The sequence below is a fragment of the Idiotropiscis lumnitzeri genome, chromosome 4 (genome assembly GCF_059441095.1).
Source record: "Idiotropiscis lumnitzeri isolate Australia: NSW breed Sydney's pygmy pipehorse chromosome 4, RoL_Ilum_1.0, whole genome shotgun sequence".
Classification (NCBI taxonomy): Eukaryota; Metazoa; Chordata; class Actinopteri; order Syngnathiformes; family Syngnathidae; genus Idiotropiscis; species Idiotropiscis lumnitzeri.
Genome location: NC_142394.1, coordinates 31,188,939 through 31,213,680, shown reverse-complemented (window position 1 = coordinate 31,213,680; position 24,742 = coordinate 31,188,939). Strand labels below are relative to the sequence as shown.

Here is a 24,742-nt window from a genome sequence, read left to right as displayed (position 1 = left end):
AGGAGAGGACGGAACAGGAAGTGCAGTCTTAAATCAAAGGAAGTCCTTGAGCGCTGTGGCAAAGGAACCATCCAACGTGCCGCCCGTGTGCGGGGGCGGACGTGAAGCCACACAGGCAGGCGCTCTTGAGGCCTCCCACTCGGAGCTTCTGGAACGCCGTGGCGACGGTAACCATGGCAACACCCGAGATCACTTTTCCGGCAACTATTAATACTGCAGGCGTGGACACCTTGACACACATGATAACTTGTTGAAGTGGCACACGTTAGCTTGCGTGCGTTTCACATGATGGCATCCCGTGCACGTTGTCAACATTTATGGCATACTCGCCACAAAGATTTCAGGATGAGCCCAAAATGCATTGCAGCCTTTCCTGATTAACTTGGTTTTTGATCTTGAAGCTTTTGAACAATTCCATTTTCTGCACTTTTTGCACAACTTCTCAAATGTATCAAATGAGAATGTCAATTTGAGAATTCGTTCCTTGTTGTGACTTTTCTTTTTCAAATTGAGTTTTAATTAGTTTTTAAGAATTTTTGGCAGGAAATGATTCATTATAGTTTAGTTTTTAAGCCATTTTAGTATTAGTTTTAGATTTTTTAAATAATATATGAAGGATTTATCTAGCGCAAGATAACAAAAAAGTTGACTTAATATTGTGCAATAGAATAAGTGAAACTACCATTTTCTGTTTTGACCTTCCATCTTGTGCACAGACTTACAACAATTTTGAAATAAATGCATTTAAAATTAACCACGGAAGCTCACGGATGAAAACAAAGGACATTTCTGCTATAATTCTAGTTTAATTGAATCGTTTTGTTGATGAAAATATTTTTTCAATTTTAGTTGTCGTTATTTCGTTCACAATAGCAACAACCTTACTGGCCATAAATGTCAAATATAATTTGACCAATTTTGGGCAGCTCGACAAGGTTGCGATTGGACATCTCTGCTGATTCTTACGACACACGTGCTCGTTTGTTTTGTATGTGTTTGCGCTCAGCTTGTTGTTTTGTTCCCCGTGCAAAAAGCTGCCTTTGTGTCCTTCCTGTCTTCACGTGCCGCTCTTTGTTTTTGGGATCACCTCGACCACCGTGGCACTCAAGCCACCCAAAGCCAAAGCCGAATGTCCCGTTGTGCGCCTTCCGTTGTCTGAACTGACGTGAACGCTTTCGGTTTGATAAAAGCAATCATCTGAAGCCTTTTGATGATGGAGTCGTCCCGATGCTTTGAGTGCAAATTTCTGCTCTGGAGAAGGCAGCTTGTCGTTTATACATACATTTCTTTCTCTTTCTTTCTTATCCCCCTTTTTTGTTTTTGTAGAAATCTCTCGTTCAGGTTTCCAAGAAGGTAGGCAAACATCCCCAACGTAAACTATAAAGCCTTGAATATATATCGAATATTCTCCTCTTCATATTTATTTGACATATGCGTATTTCCTCCCCTTTTGGTGTTTTGTGCAGCTCTGTTGAACTCTTCCCCTGTGCCTTGAGCCTTATCTTTTCTCCTATTTATTGATTTCCTGTGGTTGCCCCCCTTTTTTTCCATTTTATGAGCCTTCTGGTTTTGAGTTGAGCCGTGTTTGGCCCATTTATTTTTTTTTTCCTCGCTACTTATGTCCCTCCTCACCCGCCCACGCACCTAACTCACTCACTCACTCACTCGCCTGCTCGCTGTCATCGCCACCACCATCACGCGACACAATAACACCTCAGCTCTCCTTCTCTTCGCCCCTACCACCTACCGCATCCCCCCCCCCCTCTGCCCCAAAGGGCCACAAAGAATGAATTGCCAGCTAGAGTGTGAGCTTCTCCAGGTGAGAAGAGCCCAAATGATCTTGTAGCTTCCTGTGCTAGCAGCAGATGCCACTTGACGTGTTCTTCCCTTTGGATAGAGGCCTACAGGAATGACGAACATCATCAGTTTATTACGATTCGTACTGAGTTGAGGGACTGGATGGAGGTGGAAAGGCGGAGCGGATCTTGGAGGGATGGGCTTTCTTTTTTCTGGAGGCTGAACTCTGTCACTCCTTTCCTCTCACTGCCTCTCTTTAACAGCGGCAGCAACACAACTGGATGGCTTTGACCTTCTCTGCTGGACACACTCACACACACTTGATGTATATTTGCATGATGCAAGTCATGGTCTGAAGAGATTTGACATTTCCAGGGGGGGAAAAAAGTCATCCGACTTTCTGCTTGAAGAAAGATTTTTGTTGCTGTATTTTGATACATTGGAAGTTGTGTCGTTGGACGATTGTGCCACCTATCGGTCAGAACAAGTAATGAAATGAACTCTGCCAAGTGATGAGCTCAGGCACATTTAAACAGAGTGGTGGTCTTTGAGATACAAATTGTTTTCTCCCTGAGCAAACTCACATCTTCCTCCATTGATATTAATGGAAGTGACAAAAAACAAAAATGTCGGAATGTATTTTTAAAATGATAATAGTATGCCCAAATTTTGTACTTTATAAAAACATTCAATAATGATTTAAAATTCAAGAGACGCATCAATCGGGTGGTCGTTGTGCGTTTGCCTGCCTTGGCCACTTGGGGGCAGTATAAAACTGACAGATGGATCGTATGCACAGGTACAGTATAGGTGTCTCAGCTCCTCGCGGAGGATAAAGGATCTATGACCGAGTCCAGTACTCTTATATTTAATCTGCACATATATTTTATGTTTTATAGATGAATTTACGGGTCTTTTAATCAGTTTTCAGAACTCGCCCTAACCACAATAAATCATTTTAAGATAAGCTCATGTGTGAAATTGACAAGAGAAATTATAAAAGACATTCTTAGATTTAATCCATTTTATAAACAAAATATAGTTTATAATTTATTCACGAAATGGTTTCCTTTACGATTATAACCTTGGCTTCAACACACCTGCAACACTTAATGGAGGGGCGTGGCTTTAAACAGGTTGGAGCCTCTTTATTTTGAAGAAACCTATTCCGTGCGAGTCAAAGCAAAAAAAAAAATTGGTCAAAAAGCTCTTGAATCGATTTTGTGTTCTCTGTTGATGCCACAAATCTGTTTTGTCGCCCTCCATGTTGCAATGAGCATATAAAACGAAACCGTCTTTCGTTTGACATGCAACAACTGTTTTTAATCTTTTCTTGTCCTCGTGTGTCTCATATTATTTAGTCTTTGAAATGATGACCTCTTTAAGATTTGATTCAAGCCATCCATCACTCGCTCATTTCATGTCACTCGTCATTGCTGAGTGTGCTGCCCAAAAGCATTTTGGGCCGTGTAGTCCTCAAGTTAAACTGTTGGACTACCTGGAAGCCTTCCCCAAAGCTGGAGTGGAATGTGATGTGATGTGATGTGGTTCGGCGGGACCGCACGCGGTTTACTGTCGGGGGCCCCAAAAGACTAAACTTGTGTTGATTTTTCCCGAGGAGCCCGTATGAGGGAGAGGGTCGGGAAGAGGGGAGCAGGTGAGCTACAGAAATGGAACCCCGCCTACCCGTCAATCAGTAGAGTGACGCCAAACGCAGGAGATGATCTTTGAGCTGGGCTTGAATCGGGTGGTGATGGTGGGAGTGGCTCGACCAATCAGGATGGGGGTTTAGTGGCGCGAGTGGTGGTGAGGAGGTGATCCTGCATGGTTGTGTGTGCGTGCGTGCGTGGGTGAGGGAAATCATAGCCGTCCTGTACCCAAATGTGTGCTTGTGTGCCACAGTCATGTGAGAGACGCACACCAACACACACGGGGGTACCTCATTGTTTTCTTTTTGTTTGTCTTCATCGTCCTCATCGTCTCCTCCTTCCTTTTTGTTCCTTCTCCACATTTCAAATAATTCTGTCCCTTCTTCCCTCCTATCTCTTGGTTTGCCCCGCCCCCCCTCACTGCTTCCAGGTCCATGCTGAGCAGCAACGTGGACAAGTCAGAGAAGACATCCGGCGGCGTTCTCTCCTCGTCCAACAATGACGAGAATAACTCTTCGCCAGGATCTGGGAACACTGGTATGTACGGCTGCATTGCAATCACAACGGCTTTGTTGACGGACGCGACGCATTCGAGAGACGGAGGAAAAAACATTGACCAACATACGGGGGGGGGGTATTTCCCAAATCAACTTTTACAGCGGCTTGTTTTCTCAGATGGAAAAAGAACAAATTGATTTTTAAAAAACACGTCAGCAAACAGGCGGACATGAATACGCAACAAACAGCAACTCAAATACTCGCAGTCGCCAGTTTTTTAAGATGACATTTTACACCCTGGACTGGTCGCCAGCCAATCGCAGGTCACACACAGACAACCATTCGCACTCACAAAAACACCTCGGGCCAATTTCGAGTGTTCAATCAACCTGCCATGCATGTCTTTGGAATGTGGGAGGGAACCAGAGTACCCGGAGAAAGGCCACGCAGCCACGCAGGCACATGCAAACCCTACTCAGGAAGGCCTGGGCATTTTTTTTTCCCTCCCCCAAATTGCAGCCTTTACCTTTGGAAAATTGCAATCTACCACATTGGGATGTCAATTTGAACCGATTAGTTCTTCATCCCTAAGGCTAAATTTAGCTCTTGGCCGACTGTTACCGTGCATCACTCGGAGCAGCTGCGCGATGCCATGTCAACGGGGCTTTGTTGTCTCCAGGCGGCACGGGCACACCTCCCGCCATCGCCGGCCAGAAGGACTCGGCCAAGCCGCGCTCGCTGCGCTTCACCTGGTCCATGAAGACCACGTCATCCATGGAGCCCACGGAGATGATGCGCGAGATCCGCAAGGTGCTCGACTCCAACAGCTGCGAGTACGAGCTGCGCGAGCGCTACATGCTGCTGTGCGTGTCGGGCAACCCGGCGCGCGACGACTTCGTCCAGTGGGAGATGGAAGTGTGCAAGCTGCCGCGGCTCTCCCTCAACGGCGTGCGCTTCAAGCGCATCTCGGGCACATCCATCGCCTTCAAGAACATTGCGTCCAAGATCGCCAACGAGCTCAAGCTGTGAGCGGCCAGGAGGGCGGCGCTTGAAGGGCGGCTGGTGGAGCAGGTTTTGAGTAGGGCGAGCCAATAAGGTGGGCGGGGGGGGGTCCATTGTAAGTAACACAAAGTGGTGTGATGCAGGGCTAGCCGTTCTCACCTTACTTTCTTGAGATTTCGGTTCCAAGGCAGTCGGTTCTTCTCTATTTTTATTTTTTTTTGTACCTCTCCACTGCATGTCGGATCTGCTCCTGAGCGCTCTTATCACTTCCTTGCTATTTATTCTCAACACGGTCCTTTTCCAGTATTTTTTTTTTTTTTAAGAACGGTTCAGGGCGGGACATTCTCTTTGAAGGATCAGCTGAAACTTTGCGATGAAATGCGGCGCCTTATTTTGCTGGAGTTGTTCCTCACAAGTGTTCACATTCTCCAGCAAAACGGATGAGTGGGCTCCCAACTGAGCCAGAACTCTCATGTACACGCACTCACGCACGCATACACAAATGGTTTTGCCTTCTTCACACTCTGCTCAAACAAGACCTTCCTCCCCCGCCCTCCTCTCATTTCTGTCAGGTCAGACCAGGCCAGTTCGACTTGATGTCAATTCCCGAAACAAAAATGTGTATTCTTCTTTTTTCTTAATACAGTTGTGCACTGGAAAAGAGGGGGGAATTGTCGAATCCACATCCCCCCACACAATTGACCCTCCATCCCCTCTCACACACATACACTTTACCTCCACATTTGACTGGTCCCAAAGAGCAAAACACACAACCAGCGTGTGTTGGAATGATCACTGAAAAAACGAATGGTGAATTACTCTCACATGCTTCTGATTTAATAATATATTTTTGTGTTGTTCTAATAATTTGGGATTGGTGAAATGTTTGTGGGTTTTCTGTTTTCGTTTCGGTTGGCTCATGTCATTGCTGCCTTTATTTTGTCGTTGTGCACCATTTGGACACATTTATCAGCAAGGTTTCAACGGCAAACCTTCAAATTGAGGAGTTCTAAATGGTGGCGGTGATGACGCCTGCTTGTCATTTTTATTTTATTTTATTTTATCGTATTTTGTTATATATATTTTTTTAATTCTTCCCCCTTTTTTTTCTAACAGCCACAACACATTTCATTTTCAAGAGTCCCAACTTAAATTTCTTTGTCCATGCTCGTCTAAGCAGCGTAGAATCACACGCACGCGCGCACGCACACACACACACACACACACACTTGGTGTGGAAACGGGACGAGGCTTGGTCACTTCATTCTAACATGATGACACACTGTCGTTTATTTTATTTCCTTTTGAGTTTTTAAAGTCAGTTTTTCTTTTGAACTTGATCATTGTATTAAGGTGCTGGGTATCGTATTCTAATGATTCTTCTGGCTGTTGCTGTTATATTATCTCTTTCAGGGTTTTTTGATTTTATCTCGCTTTATTTTTGTTTTGTTTTAACATGCTGTAATTTACGTTGATTTTTAAATGTGTTTTTGAGCAAACTATAACTGTAGTGGTGGTTTTGGGGAGGTCGGGGGGGAACTTCAGCTCCTGAAATGTGTTTTTTTTTTTTTTTGTGCAAAGATGAAATGATGAAAACTTAACAATGATAGTAATAAAACAATGATATAATGATCGTGTGCCCCTGTCATCAATCGCGTTTCATTTATTCATGATTTTCTTTTAATAACGACTAACTTGCGATCGTGAGGAGAAGCAGACCAGATAATGGATGAATGAACGGGTGCTTTTGTCTTGGTGGCTAAGTAACCGGAAGTGAGCTTTTATTTTGGATCGCCACTTCCTGTGCCGCTCGCGAATGCTTGAATGCGGAAGTTTTGACGAGGCCACCTGCGTCTGATAGGACGTCAAGAAGAAAAAAGTATGTTTTAAAATATTAATATTCAGAAATGAATATCTGTTCCCGAAACGGCACTGTTAAAAAATAAAAATCGAGGTTTTTTTACGTTTGCACGCCAAACCCATCCTGTTGTTACACGGTAATGTATGCTAGCTGCTCTTATTCCTCTATTGCCAAATTAATGTTAAAAACAACACAGTAATTTTCTTTTGTGTATTCTGGATGGTATGTGCCAAAAAAATACATTTTCTATTTGTACTCGTCCTGAATATCGGAATTTAGTGAAGCTGGTGTCATGTACTATATCTTTTAGGTTGTGTTTGAAATCAAATCTAACCAAAATTTACTTATTGTAAATTCGTGAATGTCGAGAGACAATTTCAAACAATCACTCCTATTTAATTCATTAAGTGCAAGAAAGACGTTAAAAATGGTTGATTAAGGATTTTTGATTGGTCAATAAAAATGCCACCTTTTCCATTCATACACATCTTGAATATCTTTATTAAACTGTAGCTGGTTCATGTATGACCTGTTCTTTTGGTAGATCTCATCTCGGTCTGCCCGGAGGCACGGCAGCCATGAAACTAGGACTGCACTTTGTAGTGGACCCCATGGGCTGGTTGTGTGTCGGCGGCGTGTTCGCAATTTGGCTCTACAACTCCTTCTTCGTTCCCAAGCTGGTTCTGCTACCGCACTACAGGGAAGGCCACATTCCCTGGCTCATGGTCGTTTGTAAGGACAAAACAGTCACCAATTCTATTTTTTTTTTTTTTTTTATATGAAAATTTTAAGAATCCCAATTGAAAATGTTTTCCTTAGGTTATTACGCCGCGTCAGCACTCTGTTTCATGGCCCTGTTTAGGGCGTCCACGGCAGACCCGGGTCATCTTCCTACGAACCCCCACATCGCTCACTCTGGTATGTAAACAAGACACGAGGATTCAAGTCCGACCACTTATTTTCTGTCTTGATGTTTCAGAGCGAGAGCAATGGGAATTGTGCAACAAGTGCAACCTAATGAGGCCCAAAAGGACCCACCACTGCAGTCGTTGTGGCCACTGCGTGCGCAGGATGGACCACCACTGTCCATGGTAAACGAGCCACCCCTTCATCCGTTTTAGAGGTCTGCGGCTCATAGAAATGAAAATAATTTCAAATTCAATATTTTTAGGTGATTTATTTTCCAATAAAAATGCACCGGAAGTGCGCATATGTGCACTCTCTCCTCAACATGCAAAGATCAAGTACGCATGGAACTGCCCATGTGGAGTAAACATATTTGATTGGCAAATACATTGAAATCTATCAGCTACTTGCAGTAGTATTTTATTATACAGTCATTGGAAATGCTAAACACTTAGCATGTTGTTCCCATTATGCCACCATTTTTTTTGTCATAAATGATACCTATACGTTAAGTTGGTAAACGTTGTTTTCCATTCTATATTTTTTCCCATCAGGCCACGGGTTGTGAATACCCCATGGGAAAAAAATGTATGTTTGAATGTACTTGCAAATACTTGCAAATGTGTATTTGGCAGAAAGAAACACACACATTTTCTCCACATTGGCACTTCCAGGCGCCTGTACATTCACCTCAGCAATTCTTTGACGTGACTTTCCCGTTAGGCTAGTCTTTGATGTCATCGAAAATTGATATATTCACCCCGCAAAACTACAACAAAAAGTCCTAACATTTCTATTCAGGACATAAAGTGTTTTGGATCATAATTTGTGCTATATTTCCAGTTTGAGAAATAAATGTCAGTCATCGTTAGTATTAATTTAGCATTTGAAACGCTTTTGTCTTTGCAGGATCAATAACTGCGTGGGGGAAGACAACCACTGGCTCTTCCTGCAGCTCTGCTTCTACACACAAGTCCTCAGTGGCTTCACGCTGGTGCTGGACTTCTGCCAGTATTATTACTTCCAGCCCCTCACGCGGCTCGACCAGGTACTCCATTTTGCGACGTCACATGATCATATTTTCCCCCGCCGCTTGACCGTGCACTTTTTTTTGCCGGCCAGGAGATGTTCACGACGCGGCACGAGCTGGCTCTGTTGCGGGCTTCGGCGCTCATGGGCGTGGTCATGTTCGGCGGCATGTCGGGCCTGTTTTATTCGCAACTGGTCGGCATCCTCTCGGTGAGCACTCGAGCGCGGCGCAGAACATGTGCCGGGGATGTCCTAATACGTGACCCTCTCATGACAGGATACCACCACCATCGAGAAGATGACTCCGTTCTCGAGTGAAATGTAAGGCTGCGGGATTTTCTTCTTTTCTGCCATCGTTTGCTTGCCCTGCTTTCATTTGGCTTTTCTTTGTTTTGTTTTTTGGCCGCTGCAGCCGCGGCCTGAGGAGATCGTGGAAGTGGGCGCTTGCCGAGGTGTGCGGCACCCACTGGAAGGCGCTGTGGTTCGTGCCGCTTCGAAGCAGGCGGCCGCTCCAAGCTAGCAGTTCTTTTGGAGCCCATGTGTAGACCCCCCCCCCCTTGCCCCCTCACCAGCCTTCACTCCGTGCTTGGGGTGGCAGTCGTGCCTCTGTGAATGCTTCCTGGGAACCAAAAAGCTGCCACTCAAAGGAAAGCCTCTCAGGTTGATTTGATTATTACGTGTATATATCCACACGCACACAAACGTATATAAAGTAGTACATCTTGCACATATTAGGCGTGTAACAAAACATGTTAAAGACACTTGAACTTGTTTTTCATGAATTTCTTGAGAGTCCGTATTGTATTTACAATACTAGATTTCGGGTCAGGGTGTTTACGCTACGGTTTAATGAAGATTGAAGTATTTTATGTTTTCTAGAACGAGTCATTTTTTTATTATTGTTTTTTTTAATTGCATTATTATTATTTTTGCAGGCAAGGGTAATGTTCACATAACACTGGATCTGTTTTGTGACACAATCATTTTGTAAAATACATTTTTAACCATTGTTTTCTTTTTCTTTCCGGCCTTCTTTTTTGTTTCATTTTTCTCCTTCACCCCCTTTTTTCATTCTTTCCTCTATTAGAAATTGTCTCTTTCCGGACGCAATGATTTAATCAAGCGATTACATTTTCTGTTTGTGATTTCATTTGATCTTTTCTTTTGACTCATTTTACAAGCAAAAGTTGTTTTTATTTGAACGTCTCCATATTTTCCTCCCTCCTACTTCTCATCTGCCTCAATAATGATCATGAAGGAAAGCGTACGCCAAAGAACAAAGTTATGACATAATGTAATTCAACGGCTTGCGTTTGAGCGTGTTGCCAACGATGAAGCAAGTGCTCTTTTTGTTCATTGTCCTACGAAGTCGATGTGATGGCAACACTCGTTCACTCACATTGCTTTGAACGTGGCAATTTTGCGGCCTTTTTTTTGTTCACCACAAAAACAGCGATATTGCCATTTAAAAAGGTTCTGTTCATTTGCACTTCTTTCACTGATTTTCTTTGGGGCCAAATAGCAAGGAAATAAATCATCATGCATCACTAACTTTGGACTCTGCTGTCTAATATGTATGCATGCGCCGGAAATGAGAAGAATGGGATCTGTTTAAGAGCCTAAGTGGCAGTTTCATTGTCCTGGGAAGTTCTCAAGTTTCAGTAAGGCGTGTGCAACGCGTTCACAACCGTGAACTTAATGGACGCGTGTCGTCCAAATCACACACGTAGCTTTTGTACTCGATCGACCGGACTGGCAAGTTGAACCGTCAATAATCCGTTGTAAGATTCAGGTCACGATAACCTCAGCGGAAACAGAATAAAACAGACTTTATCGCCGCACGTCCTAATTTATTGAAAATAAAATCAACTAATCAGGTCAACCTGAACGAGACGGGATCAACATTTAATTTGCTAAAGGACTCCCTCCTCGATAGTGGTGGAGGGAAGCTCGTAATCTCTCGGGGTGCTTGCTCAAGTGCGCTAATTCAATAAGTGGCCACCTGCCATTTCGGTGACATCTGGCCGAACAAAAGAAATAATCATCAAGAAAATAATCATGTCAACTGTGTGCCGTCTACGTCTGCAGGCCGCGTGTACCTGTCGCGTCTTGGCGTTTCGCGACACGGATTAAGTGGAAAGATGGATCATAGAATCTGAACATTTGTCCCACGATGCTAATTTGGCTGCCAGGTACCCACTTTGGTTTTGGGGTCTTTTCTTGGCTTCCGGGATGGCCTCAATCTGGCCACTTTGTCCATTTTGCTCTTTCTTTCAAGAGCCACTTTTCTGTTTTCTGTCAAACGCAATTGAAATGTCATTTGTGTTCAAGGAACATTTCCCCTGACGTGTGTTTCATTAGCCCAGTGTGGTTTCACTCTCAATTCCCATTGACGATTTCCTTTACACGAGAGTTATTGATTGGCCCATTGATTTTCAAATAAGCTCTCAATGTAGAAAATAGAAATCCAATTAAAAGTTGAATGAGAATCATTTGATCCCATCAAGACGATAAAACGTATAGATTTTCTTTTTAACTGCGTTTTTTTTTTGGGTGTGTGTGCGTGTAATCGTACGACTGACACCAGACTGGTGGCGACTTTCTCATTGCCTCCTGTCGCTAATGATTCAAGGGCGCTTCATTTTGAAGTTCAATATACTGTGTGTGTATATCTATCTATCTGTATGTGTGTGTAAGTCTCGAAGTTACCTGCAACCTTCAAGTCTCAAGCAAATGCCAAGTCACTGTGGGGAAAAACCAAGCAAGTCAAGTCCTTACTTGTTTGAAGCAAGTCAATAAATCAAGTCATTAAATCTTGCTCAGTAAAACAAATGTTGAAATGGGAATTTTTTTTTCACTCATCCTACTACAAAAACATCTTCTCTAAAACGTAATGAACATTTAAATCTGCAAAAATGAATGTGTACTCTGAAATAATTTAGAAGAATGCTTGTTTTTTTTCATACTAATGTTGATATGACTGGCACATTGTTAATGTGGATATAAATAACTGAAATATGCTGAATGAGGCTGTAAACACGTACAATCACCATATTTAACAACTACATACATTGTTTCTATTACACAAATCTAATTAGAGTGTGTAAATGGGTGAAGGAAAATGATTAACTTTGTGCACTTTATTGGTTTTCACGATTTGAAGTTGAGTGAGGTTGAGATGAATTAGTTTGGGGGGGCTGCCACATTAAATATGGCGGATACGCTTACGACCAAAAAAGTACTCTGCAAAGAATCTATTTGATGACGGTAGAATGTGTATCGATGTATTTTCGTAAGTCACGAAAGTTGTTTTAAACGTTACAGTTTCAAGATGATGGTCTTTGATGTGTTTAATCGACCGCTTTATTGGCTTCTCAATGAAATAATGAATCGACATGGAGTAAATATTCGACCGGCGATTGGTGAGCTAAATTGTCGGGCTAAGCAAGCTAGCTTAGCTTTGGTTCAAAGTTAGGTTAGATGCGTCAAACAGAAGAAATGAAACTTGTTGATGTTGTCTCGCTCATCTTTGACTTTCAAACATTGCATTAAAACGATCTTAATTTGAAAGTGCGCAACACTTGACTTCGTTAGAGAAAGGGCGGGGGGGGGGGGGGGGTTAGCTGTACTTAAATGTTCACGATCACACTTTTTCGGGTCCCAAACCATTTTTGTATCGCTAGCTAAACTGTGACGTTAGCTGACCTTTCACTGAGTTTTGTAATGACAAATCAAGTTCGACGGTGTTGTTTTTCGTGAGATGCAAACAATGCGCCTTACCATTCTATTTTTGAATTTTTGTCACGTCAAGGACAATAGAATCCATTGGCTTGTGTCATATGATGCCACAAAATGGCAGCAAAGCAATACTTTTGTCTAAATGAAGCACCTCAACTCACTTGAACTTGTTTCCTTGTGGCCACAAGATGGCAGCAAAGTACACCTTTTGCGTCCATGAAACGCTTCAGGGAACGTCAACATAGTTCATTATTACCGAGATGCCACAGAATGGCAGCGAAGTACTACTTTCGTCTAAATACAACTTTTGTCTGAAATTGAGCTTTTCGTGGCTAGCCCCCCCTTCTCCAAGTTTTGCTAGAGAAAGTACTTCTTTTCATACGTGAAAAAGAAAATATGTCTTTGAGAGTCGATGCAAGTTTAATGTTTGCAAGACTGATTTACATTTGTAGTTATTTGCTTTTCTGTAAACCTTTACTTGAGTGTAAATCTGTTTGGTGTGAAATATTTTAAGGCCATATTTGAAGTCGAGTGGCCTGCAAATGAAGGCCGGCTTTAGAAATGGTATGACGATGTTGTATTGATGGGAGATAATTATATAGTGTGGCTTTTGTTTCAAATGTTGCCCACGTCACATGGCCGAAAATACAATTGCCAGCTCTTGGAGGAGGTTTCCACGTTGTCCTTAATCCACATTGAGGGCTGGGGGGCGTCTGCTACGGGAGGGGAGGGCATTGGCAGTGTCACGGCTCGTCTAATTAACACATTCAGGTCCGAGTCGGCGGTCAAGCTGCTGCCGATGCTCTCCGTCGATTGCCTCCACTGACGGCGCCCCCCCCCAGCCGGCCAGCCTGTCCATAAGCCGCCGTTCTCGCGTCCTCCGCTATGGCTGCCGACTTGTCCCGGAAGCCGGTCAAGTGGCAGCTTTGTTATGACGTGACAGCTGGGACCTGGTGGATGGTGAGTACTCGATTCAGTTTTGACCTCTTGGCTCAAGCACCAATGACAAATACAAATATTTCACAATTACTTGACATAGATGCATCTTTCAGGCCTCTGTACTTTACTTGAGTATTCATTTTTCCTATGACAGCACAACTTTATTTAACACAAGTATTTGTACTTAAAAACTGAATGCAAGTACATTTATCTCCTCTGATTTTTTTTCTTGTCTTAATATTGTCAACAGTCATCGTTATTTGAATAATAGTTGACTTGGACAAAAGCTCCTTGTCCATCCCTCGCCTTTCCCACAGCGATGAGGCCTGCCTTGTTGAATATGTATTGACTTGACATACACTGGAAGGCTATTGTCTGTCACCCTTTTGCGACTTTGTTGGTGTTACAAGGTTTCCCTCGCATAGTCCCAACTCACTGCTTTTTTTTCTTATCTCCTTTCGGGGTAGTGGAGAAGGGGCATCCTCTATTATTCGCTTTTGCTCTAGTGGCATCTTGGTGACCATGGAAGGAACTATGTTGAAGTGATTTGAGGAGCTTCATTAAGAGAAAAGTAGGGCTATACTGCCATCTTGTGGCATCAATTGGCAATCCTAAACACATTTTATACTCAACTATATATATATATATATATATATATATATATACACCATGACCTGCATCATGCAAATATTCATCAAGTGTGTGTGTGTGTAATATTTATGTACATTTGTGTATGTATGTGTGTGGATTTGGGAAGAGGCTACTTGCAGTTATAATTATGGCCGCTCAGGGGCGCCATATCCTTGTTTTCTCGGCTACAGCGTGTGGACGTCACACAATCAGAAGTAAGGGGCCAACAGTGAGGGGCGCTCCTAGCCAATCAGGTGGCGGAACGCCAAACCTCGTGGGAAAACGTATCCGCGTCAAGCTCGGGTACCCAGCCAGTGTAGGAAGTTCCCTTTCAAAATTAAAGTGAGAAACAAGCGTTTACTATGTTCACACTTTGTTTTGGATATAGTTTGAAACGCTTTCGAAAGTGTGTTTTAGCCGCGCAATATATAACGAATGGTCGCCTTTTCTTCTATGGGCGAATTGTCCAAAGAGGCCCCGCTCCAAATTTACTTCGAAGGTGCTTACGAAGCGGAAACTGTGGATTCGGTTTGAGTTATTTTCGTTCAGCGGTGAGAGGCTGGCGGTCAGGCTGGCCACACAGTGAAAGTGAAGGCGGGGACGACAAGCCGGGCCGGCCCCCCCTTTTGGATCAACTTCACTGAACAAAAAAAAAAAAAAGATGAAGGAAGAGGAGCATAAAAAGAGGGGGAAGGGGACACGAGGGGCTCCCGACTTGTTTTCCTTAACCTCTAAAAAAGAAAAAGTTGACAAATGTGACTGTGTCTCAATCAGGCACTCAAGCTTCTGTTAAACCCTTTTGCAGTTCAGTGCAATGGTACGTGACATTCCATCTTACTATTAGAATTATTAGCATTGTGCGTTATTATATTTTCGAAGTGAAAGCACATTTTGATGGGTGAAATCAAAAACTGGGTTGTTCATTAACTGACTTTTTTCTGGTTCAAAGTACATGAATTCTTTGAAGGCGATTCTGCAGACAAGGTGCTCGCTCTTTGGATGGTTGCAAGAGGAGGTGGAGGAGGAGGGAGGGAGGGAGTGGGTAGGAAGGCTGAGAAGGAGGGGTGTGAGCGTGTAATTACGTGGGTTCAAAAAAAAGTTGGTCTGATTTGCTGGAATCGCGAACGCAGGAGCGAAGGTGCGCCACATATGAAGCAGTGCGAGCTCAGGGCGCAACATCACACGCGCACATACACGCACGCGTGCAAAAAAGAAAGAAAAACACGCTACGGCACGACTTTGACGCCGACTGCATCTGTTGCTTTTTCGACAATCTTTCGGACCGCGAAAACGGAAAGTTGATGGATTTTCTCGGAGGTTTTCTTCTCGCTCGCTACGGATGAGGACGACTCGCGGTGCAGGAATGGCGCGTTAAAAGTCGCCACCAACTCTTTTTCTCCCCCCTTCTTCTTCTCCCCGCTCACTTTAGTGTGCAGCCGACTCGTCATGTATTCTCCAATTTGTCTCACTCAGGTATTTATCCACTTTTTCTTCGGAATCAATAATAAAAAAAAGTCTACTGGCCCTTTAAGAATGTAAAAAAAATGCTGCGTGTCCTCTAATAACCTGGCAAACTTCAAGTGTTTCTAAATGTATATATTTATTGAAAGAACCATCCTCCTCGAGTGTGTGTGCGTGTGTGTGGAGATAAAGCCACTTTCGCCGAGGAGATGAAGCGCTCGATAAGGTGCAACTAGACTGACTTTGGCTGTTTATATTTTGCTTGGCATTAAGTGAGTGATTGACTGAGATGTGGTTTAGTTTGTGCTTAAGAGGATTGTGTTTTTATGGGCCCAGCTGAAGTACAGTAATGCGCCCCCCCTCCGCCTTCCCACGGCTCCAGCTATTTGTCGTTGTAGGATTTGTGGATGTGTTAAAAAAATAAATACATAAGCAAAGGAAAACCAAAAATGCAAATGAACAATAATTTTTCTTTCAAATGGCAAAAAAGTCCCTTTGCATTTCGAGAAGCTAGAAGTAAAAAAAAAAAAAGCGTCGTTAAAATAGCACCAACACATTTTGCATTTTAGCACAAGTACAGTGAAATGTAATTGCACAATTTGTGATTTTCTAAACGAAGCCAATCTGGTAAATAAGTCGGCGGGTGCTGTGTGTGACAAATAATCACCACCACATTCTTGCGCAGCTTCAGTGATCAATTGTATTATTATTATTAATACAGTCCACAATCATCTAAACAGGCAGATGGCCCGAAAACATTTGGAGTCACTTTAATACATTTTTGCAGCCGTTTCATTAAATGTATTCATTTATTTTCGCAATTCCAAATGTTTTTGGGCTCCAAATATAGTTTGAGCTGATGACGAGGTAGCCGATTTAAGGTCATTGCTGCCCCTTATACGAAGATTTATTGACATGTCTGCAACTTTTGACCTGAGGTATGTGCTTCCTAATATTTTGCCAAGGTTGCCTTACATCAACTCAACAACTCAACATGAGACAAAAAAGCTCCAGTAAGCAGCCCAGCCTCAAAAGTTGAACTACTTGTTTTCGTTTGTAGTGGAACTTTTCAAATGTTATTTATTTAGGGCATATTTTCAGCATTTTGTGTGTGCAAATTAACATTTGGATTTTTTTTACCTTGTTTGCCAAACACAGAAGGGAAAGTCTGGACAAAAAAAGAAAAAAAGTAATTGAAATGTTGTGCAGCTTGATGCAATTTAAATCCTCCGGTTTCCATTTTTATGTTTCAAAGCTTCTGTGAAGAAATGAAGCAATTCCTAGGCGAGGATTTTCATTTCTTTTTTTTTTTCAACTCCTTACTTTGGTGTCACCTCCTCTGCAGGATGAGTTCCATCCCTTCATCGAGGCCCTCCTCCCGCACGTCCGCGCCATCGCCTACACGTGGTTCAACCTTCAGGCCAGGAAGCGCAAGTACTTCAAGAAGCACGAGAAGCGGATGTCCAAGGACGAGGAGCGCGCCGTCAAGGACGAGCTCCTGAGCGAGAAGGCCGAGGTCAAGCAGAAGTGGGCCTCCCGGCTGCTGGCCAAGCTACGCAAGGACATCCGGCAGGAGTACCGGGAGGACTTTGTGCTCAGCGTGACGGGCAAGAAGCACCCGTGCTGCGTGCTGTCCAACCCGGACCAGAAGGGCAAGATCCGCCGCATCGACTGCTTGCGGCAGGCCGACAAAGTTTGGCGACTGGACCTGGTCATGGTCATCCTCTTCAAAGGCATCCCCCTGGAAAGTACGGACGGCGAGCGCCTGGTCAAGTCGTCGCATTGCACCAACCCCGCACTTTGCGTCCAGCCGCACCACATCACCGTCTCGGTCAAGGAGTTGGACTTGTTCCTCGCCTACTATGTCCAGGACCAAGGTAAGCGCCACCTAAACTCATAGCCGCCTCTTTGTGTCTTGTTAGCTTATTTATTTCTTTATTTGTATTTTTTTTTAGGGCGGGGGGGGGGGGGGCACTTAATTTAGAGTATATCGAATTTCGATCATCCTGGAAAATGCTTTATTATTTCATTTGTTGACTCGAGTGAACGTGTTGTCTGCATTTTGGGGCCGGGTGGCTAATATATGAACTAATACAAATACAAACCCAATCTCGTTCACCCGATGCTGATCGTCTGAAAATTACGAGATCGGTCCCGATTTCCAATCGCATGATCCAACCCTGACAACTCAAATTGTTGCCACTTTTGAAATTTCTTTCTCATTTAATGAATTGAATCATTCATTTTTTAATGGTTTCTAGCAGGTTATCATTTTTATACAAATTGGGTAGTATCTGAAATTGGACCAAATGAAAGATGCAATTTTGGTTTTCAGAAGTGGAGATAACCTCTATTGGCTGTCCAAAGAAAAAAGGCAATTGTGAGAAGATAGAATAAATGAATTCAGAAATTGTTTTCAAACCAGATGTTAATGACAACATGCATTCATTTTAAGTGTAGGTGTGTGTGTGTGTGTGTATATATATATATATATATATATAGAAATATAAATGTGTATATATATATCTATATTCTGATTCTGATTCTATATGTATAAATGTATATATAAATACATTTATATATATATATATATATACACATTATATATATATATATATATATATATATATATATATATATATATATATATAGAAATATAAATGTGTATATATATATCTATATTCTGATTCTATATGTATAAATGTATATATAAATACATTTATATATATATATATATATATATATATATATATATATATATATATATATATATAAATGTTTGTTAACATTGGAGGCCCCTCAAAGTGCAAAACTGTAGCTCACTTTTTTTTTCTCTTTTTGCTCCTTTCACCACTTTTTTTTTTTTGGTCCTGTGGCTTGCTCCATTCCAACTACGCTCGAGGCTTTCGGGACGCTAAAAAACGTTTGCGACGCTCGCTCATTGTGTCCAAAGCGCGGGCGCCATTTTGTGTTTTGACGCTTACCAGGGAAAGCAGAAGGCACAGCGCACCCACACGAACGGTTGCCACTGGCACCGGGGTTGGCATCGGAGCTTCTTTTGTGTCTTTTGTGGGATGATGCCAGTGCTTTCTCTTTGCGCTTTGCATCTGCTGCATGCCGAACTGCGCAACATCAAACTTGAATAGGCTCCTTTTTAGCACTTGTTCTTAACGGAGAGAATGCAATTTCTTTCGAAATTGCGTGTGAGTACTGAAAGGCTGACAGCGAATTGAAATGATGTGGAATTTATTGAAGAGTTGAAATGTAGACTGTAAGACTTGTTTCTGGGTTTGAATCAGTTGAAAAATGTTCAAACAGGAGGTCAACATTTACGTGTGTTTAATTATTTAACTTTGGGAGAATTTGGACATTTTAGGACCGGCCCTCGTTCCCAAGAAGTCGTGAATGATGTGAAAAATTTGAAGAAGGAATGGTTTAAATCAGTCGCGACTCCGGAAATGTGGATAGGACGTCTTAATTTTGGAATTTGACTGTGAAAATAAAATGTGTGCCTTTTGAAAAGGTGGCAAACAGATCCCGAGAGGTCGTGAATAATGTCAAGGCTTTGGATTGGTCGGGAAATGTGCAAAAGTGTGATAAATGTCTTCATTTGATAATTTTGCAGTGACAATTGAATTAGTCCAGAAGTGTGTGAAGGAGGAGGTCAATTTGGGGAATTGTTGAAAGGTGGGAAAAAGCTTCCAAGATGTCCTGAATGAGCTGAACACTTTGGAGTTGGAAAGGTTTGAATGAGCCAAGAAATGTGGAAGGTCAAATTTCTCTGAAATGTGCTCATTTGATTTTATTGCCATTTTTAATTTACAAAATGTTGTGAAGGAGCTGAACATTTTGAATTTGAGACAGGAAAGATCAGGAACTTTTCTTTAGTCAGTGTCACGTTTACTTGAATGGTTGCTTGTGTGCAAAATGCCATTTTGGGAAGGTGGGGGAAAAAAGTGGCATAAGGTGACTTTTTTTAAAATCAGAAATAGTTGTTTGATTTGTTTATATTTCGATGTATTGTTTTTATGTCACGTGTTTGTAAATTTTGCAGAAATGATTGATTTGTTCATGATGGCCGAAATATGTGGCGCTCTCTTTATTTTTCGGGCCCGACTCCAGACAATGCGGCCATATTGTGTGCTAGCGTGCGGCGCGGCGCCATTTTGTTTAGCGCCGTGCCAAGGAGGCAGGCAGGCAGCCCAGCAAAGCGGCGGTGGGCCGTCGGAGGTTTTCGTAGGTTGGCATCGAACCTTCTTTGTCTGCGTGCTGCATGCCTTTGATTCGTCGCTTGGCATCCGCAATGCAGCCGGCGCTAGTTTTTTTTGTTTTTTTTTTGCTTTGCTTGGCTTTTGCTTTTTCACGTTGCCATCTTTTGTGTAAACGCAAATATGCCGCCTCCGTCCAGGGAATCATGTACCAGCTTTATTATTATTTAAAAAAAAAACCTCCGGTGCAGTCGCTGGGTTGGCAGAGAAAGGGGGTACACGGGCGTGTTTAGCACCCTTGTGCATGGCCCGGATGAATGCCCGCTGGGGAGTGAGTTTGGGTGGGGGTGGGGCCAGGGGGGGTCTGTTCGGATTGTGTTGTGTGGCGTTCGTTGTGCCAACTGGCAGCTTCAATACCAGCTTCTCTCACACACACACACGCTCCAATCTGCACGAAAGACTGTGAAGTCCGCTTTGTCCTCGTGGATGCGTTCCACCTGCAATAGGTGAACATTTGGCATATGGAGACTGTAAAAAAAAAAAAAAAAAAAAGCTACGCTACCACCTAATGCTGCCATGAAGCATTTTTTTTTTTTTTCGGGGCAGGGGGGGCGTTTGTGGAAATGGATGGATTGCTTGCGAGCACATGACTGCTGCGTTAATGGAAAGCGTGTTTAACGAGCGCCGGGCTTAACCTTTGGCCCCCGAGGGCCGTGACCCTTGCAAAGAGATGTGGCGGCGTGTCCTGTGAACTTTAATTGAGCACAACAGATTGCTTAAGAAAAAAGTGGCTTGTCCCGCGTAAGCCTGCCTTTTGTTGACCTTTTGGACGGGGCGCTTAGCGCAGACGCCTTACGGGTTGCGGGTTCCAAACCAGGCTGCGGTCCTCCTCTCTGGACTTTGGTCCGTCCCAAAAAACAACTAAGCTGCGATTGGCTGGCGGCCCCGCCTCATGGTCCGTCGCCAACATGGTCCTCCGACCTCAACCCGATCGAGAACCCGCGGCGCTTCTTTGAAACGCGAGATCCGCGACCTGAACAGCGCTAGGGAATTGACAAAATCATCACCTGAAATCAACGTGCGCATTCTCGGTGGACGTCTGTCCATCTAAAGCTCGCCCTTAACCGTTGCGCTCGATTTCCCGTGTCATGAAAAGCTCGCCGTTAGTGGAAGCCTCTCCTTGAGCGTCGTGCAGTCGTTTGCATTTCAATCAAACACGGACGGCGTCGAAAGCGATGTTGCGCACTTCCACTCCTGCATCCCCTTTCGGTGTCCTCTTCCATCAGGACGCGCATCTTCGCTCGCCCGGTCCGAGCCGGAGCGAGGCCGCCTGGTCGATTGCCAGAAGTGTGAAGGCAAACTTGCTGTAATGAGGCCGCATTAGGCGCACTTCCCAATTTTGGTGTGGGAGTTGTTTTTGGTGAGACGGATGTTTGGGAGTTGCGAACATTGCGAAAGCAGCGAGCGAGACATTAAAGTCGGAAGCCTGCGGGGGGGAAAACTCGAGGCGTCGAGAAAAGCTTTTGCGAGTGAACTGTGCAACCCTGTGCTTTAGCTTCCACTGTGGCTTCCTTATTAGTATGCAATAGCGCCGGCGGTGCGCGGCCACCTCGATCTCAGAGCCATAACCTATCGAACACATTCCCTCAATCTAATCCACTTAGAACGCCTTCCCGGCTTCGGCGCTTGCCTTATTGATTTCCGCTTCCCACTCAATGTCTTCCCAATCTCTTTTCCTCTTAACCCAGGAGCTATTTTGGTTTTCTTTCTTGCATGCGCTTGCCTTGCTCTTCTCGCCCGTCTTTCATTGCCGGATGCTTGTGATCTTGTGCTCTTTTGTCAAACGTCATCCCCGGTTGCAGTGCTTGTGTTATTAGCAGCGGGGTTTTGCTCCAGCAAATACCTCCGGGCTTAAATGGGCCCTGTTACCTCCTTAGCCCTTTTCTTTTGGGGAGCCATGTGTACATAAACCTCCGTGGAAACAAGGCAACTCCGAGCAGAGGCCGCCGACAAATGTGGGTGCCTTTTTTTTTCTTGGAAAATTTACAACTCCTTTTCCTCGACAACTGTGTGTTTAATTTGCCTGTCGCTCGCACACACAAACGTACGTGGCTTCTCTTTGAAAAAAAAAAGGCGCAGACGTTGTGCTGAAAAGGCTTTTCTTGTCTCGTTCGGCTGGAGACTCCGCTCGTTTTGCTTTCGGCGGCTCCGCTTGGTTAAGGACTGCAGATTGTGTCATTAGTCCACGGTTAAGATCTCAGCTTGCCCGCACTTTCCCAGGCTTTTGGGGAGGACCCCGAATGCATTTCAAATCCCCCCGAGGCCACTTGACTGGAGGGCCGGCACCTCCCACTCCTCCCGGATAGACCTCCCCTCCGCAACCCCCAGCCTGTCTGCCGCTCCTCCCAAATGAAGACAAATGGCCACATTCACCCCTAACCCAGCCATCACACTGTACCTCACTGTCCCGTGTACAAAGGCGCTCCCCGCATCCCCCCGCCATGATCGCTCCCAAAGCAGGCAAATGTTTGGCCCGAGTACTCACACTCTGTTCTCGAGTAGAAGTACGGCGAGCAAAACTCCAGTACTCGATTTCAGCCACAGTAACGTTGGGTTCGAAATGTGAAGGTTGCCACTGGCCGCAGGGGAATCCGAAAAACAATTCAAGTTTTTAGTTTTTTTTTTCCCTAGTGCGATCTGGGACCAAAACTTCCTTTTCCCCCAGGAAGAAGCCTTGCGGACAACCAATGAAGGGAAGAAAAATGGGAAGGGGTCGTCGAGTAGGTGGGGTGCAAAAGGGGACCTTGAGGCAGGGACAGACAAGCCGAGTGGTTGCCCCGGAGACCCTGACTTTTCTGTGCGCCCCCCACCCTGCTTTGTCCCATCAAAGTCTTTTGACTGCAGACAGGGTCGATCATTGGCCCAGAGTGATGGCTGTCTGGTCTTTTGTGTGGCGCTACAGTACGGCCCGTCACTGTGACGGCTCGACAACGCCCGAGTGGGACACAAGAAGAAAGTTGCCAAATGTACTTTTGGGTGGGCACCTTTTTGCAGATTCCAGCCCAGGTTTTTGTGCAGCGAGGGGATGCGACATGTGTCGGCGTCACTTCTCGAAAACTCCCTCCAAGTCCTCCGCACGTGTTTGTCGCGGTGTTGCAAATGTGAAAGTGTGAGCGCAATAAAAGCGTGTTCCACATTTACCCGGGCAGCTTTGTAATTAGGCCTCTGACATGCATGTGCTCACTTCGCCAACCAACAATTACTGCTATGGATTCCTTGAAAAAAAAAAATAAAAAGCTGCTCCGTGCCAGTCTTGACATACAGCACTTCCTTGGCACCAATTTCTGCCGTTCTTTCCCACTCAGACCGGACTTTGGTGGCATCATTTCAGAGTTTATCAGAGTTTATTACATTACCCCCCCCCATTGTTATTTCTGCCGTCGCCCACGGTTGTCTCTTTGATAAGCGGCGTTTTGTAAGCACTCTCTTGTCTTATTGCGATTATGAGCTGCGTCCACCCACCCGGGGGTCAACAAGGACCGCCCGGGTTCCCTCAGGTGACTGCGGCTGCGCGCATCCCAGCTCGCCATTTTCCCTCCAAACCTCTGTCTGCAACTCGGGTTTGCCATGTGCGTCTTGTTAAGGGCAGTTATGACAAATGGCAGCAGCTGTACAAACTAATCCCTCTGTAGCTTTCACACATGGCGCCCAATTAACAATGGACCACTGTGGGGCCCTAATCCACGGCGCAACCATCCTCGGGTCCCGTTTGCTGAGCCAACGCCGCCCCCGGGAGACTCTTCTTCGCCCCGTTGGGCAGGCCCGCACTCAATTCAGACGCACGGCTTGGCTCGGGACCCAAAACTTTTGGGCTCCGGAATTTTCAACAAGGGCCTTCTAAAACCTTTTTTCAAAAATGTTGGGAGGGGGGAATGAAACACAATTTTCTCTTAGCGTGGACTTGGCTTTGAAAAATGCCTTTGGGAGCCTTTGCAGCTTGGTGCAAGTTCAAAATTCAGACTTGTGTTCATTCCGAGAGCTCTTTAAGCATCACCTCGACTCCCATCGCATCAGCTTTTAATGACCACCACATTTTTTCGGACGTGAAAAGCTAAAAAGTTTGAGACGCAAACAAAGGGTGCCGAAGGGTCGACGGGCCGTCAGGCGGAATGATCGGGGCCCTCTGCCAAATCTGCGACGTGAATGAAACAAACGGATAACGGGGAGGGTGAAACTGGTCTGGGTGTGATCTCTGGCAGACGGCGAGAATGCATTGCCAACTATTATGAGAAGAGAAGGAAGCTTTGGCTCAGCTTGTGTGTGTGTGTGTGTGTTTTGGGCGCTAACAATTAAGTGTTGATGGCAGAGGAGGCCAAGGGATACTTGATGAACATTTCAACCAAGATGCAAAAACTGTCTTAAAAAAAAAGACAAATGCATCATGCAAAGAAGATGAACCTCTTTCACGATGTCGTCTTACAGTATGCTGCGGACATTAAAATGGATGAAGGGGGAGAAGTCAATGGCGGGGCTATCGATCGGTCGCAGGCAGACGCACTTTTCTTAATGTATTCGGCGCAGCGAGCCGTCTGATTAGATGGAAGGGGCCGGATGTATGCGTACAGTGCACAATATATACGACCTGACAAGGACGATGTGCAGGACGGCATGCAGCGACGTTGGATCTGAGGTGCACTTACGTAGGTGGCGTCACATGCTGCTGTGTGTGTTGTGCTTTAGTGCGTTTCTTTTGTTTTTTTGTTTTTTTACAATTTCATTGTAATTGAATGCCGCTTTGCTTCGAACGGTTTAGTTGTCACTTGCAGTTGAGGTGTACGGCAAAGCTGACAAATGTTCACCTAAACCATATCAAAATGTCTCACTGCTAACATGTGAGACGCTATCGACTGGCTAACGTAAACTAGCATAGCGTGCCACTTTCACACACACAGAGCAGCAACACGTACAATTTAGTTGCTCGCATAGCGAGATGAACATACTAACGTGTTGCTAGCATATAACTT

The 24,742-nt window shown here is 44.4% G+C and overlaps 3 protein-coding genes across 22 annotated transcripts in view; all 3 read left to right on the top strand.

Annotated features, from left to right (window-relative positions):
• LOC148339233 (serine/threonine-protein kinase MARK2-like) overlaps window positions 1–6,578 on the top strand; it is a 31,432-nt gene extending 24,854 nt beyond the window's left edge. For 6 of the 13 annotated variants that reach the window (XM_088295234.1, XM_088295223.1, XM_088295231.1 and 3 more), the window contains 4 exons: window positions 1,327–1,353; window positions 3,416–3,454; window positions 3,877–3,983; window positions 4,624–6,578. In XM_088295234.1, the coding sequence (XP_088151360.1) occupies window positions 1,327–1,353; window positions 3,416–3,454; window positions 3,877–3,983; window positions 4,624–4,973 (523 nt within the window). In that variant the 3' untranslated portion in view covers window positions 4,974–6,578. Of the gene's footprint in view, window positions 1–1,326; window positions 1,354–1,466; window positions 1,650–3,415; window positions 3,455–3,876; window positions 3,984–4,623 lie in introns of those variants that run through there. The other 7 variants (XM_088295235.1, XM_088295225.1, XM_088295224.1 and 4 more) reach the window with 6 other exon arrangements.
• Window positions 6,579–6,737: 159 nt separating this feature from the next.
• On the top strand, window positions 6,738–10,293 carry zdhhc21 (zDHHC palmitoyltransferase 21). Its single transcript, XM_088295236.1, has 8 exons — window positions 6,738–6,825; window positions 7,352–7,539; window positions 7,627–7,725; window positions 7,787–7,898; window positions 8,623–8,761; window positions 8,836–8,952; window positions 9,020–9,063; window positions 9,155–10,293. Exons 2-8 carry the CDS (start codon window positions 7,386–7,388, stop codon window positions 9,285–9,287), a joined length of 798 nt encoding a protein of 265 aa, XP_088151362.1. The 5' UTR covers window positions 6,738–6,825; window positions 7,352–7,385; the 3' UTR covers window positions 9,288–10,293.
• Window positions 10,294–13,294: 3,001 nt separating this feature from the next.
• The window catches only part of LOC148339231 (nuclear factor 1 B-type-like), a 49,640-nt gene continuing 38,192 nt past the window's right edge, over window positions 13,295–24,742 (top strand). For 3 of the 8 annotated variants that reach the window (XM_088294754.1, XM_088294750.1, XM_088294749.1), the window contains exons 1-2: window positions 15,147–15,522; window positions 16,856–17,387. In XM_088294754.1, coding sequence (XP_088150880.1) covers window positions 15,496–15,522; window positions 16,856–17,387 — 559 coding nt within the window. In that variant the 5' untranslated portion in view covers window positions 15,147–15,495. Of the gene's footprint in view, window positions 13,441–14,679; window positions 14,867–15,146; window positions 15,523–16,855; window positions 17,388–24,742 lie in introns of those variants that run through there. The other 5 variants (XM_088294752.1, XM_088294747.1, XM_088294753.1 and 2 more) reach the window with 3 other exon arrangements.

Excerpts from the sequence above, each read along its gene's own strand:
- zdhhc21 (XM_088295236.1), top strand. The coding sequence starts at position 7,386 with ATGAAACTAGGACTGCACTTTGTAGTGGACCCCATGGGCTGGTTGTGT. Across the intron at positions 8,762-8,835 it reads CCCTCACGCGGCTCGACCAG|GAGATGTTCACGACGCGGCA; the intron begins GTACTCCATTTT and ends TTTGCCGGCCAG. Across the intron at positions 8,953-9,019 it reads AACTGGTCGGCATCCTCTCG|GATACCACCACCATCGAGAA; the intron begins GTGAGCACTCGA and ends CTCTCATGACAG.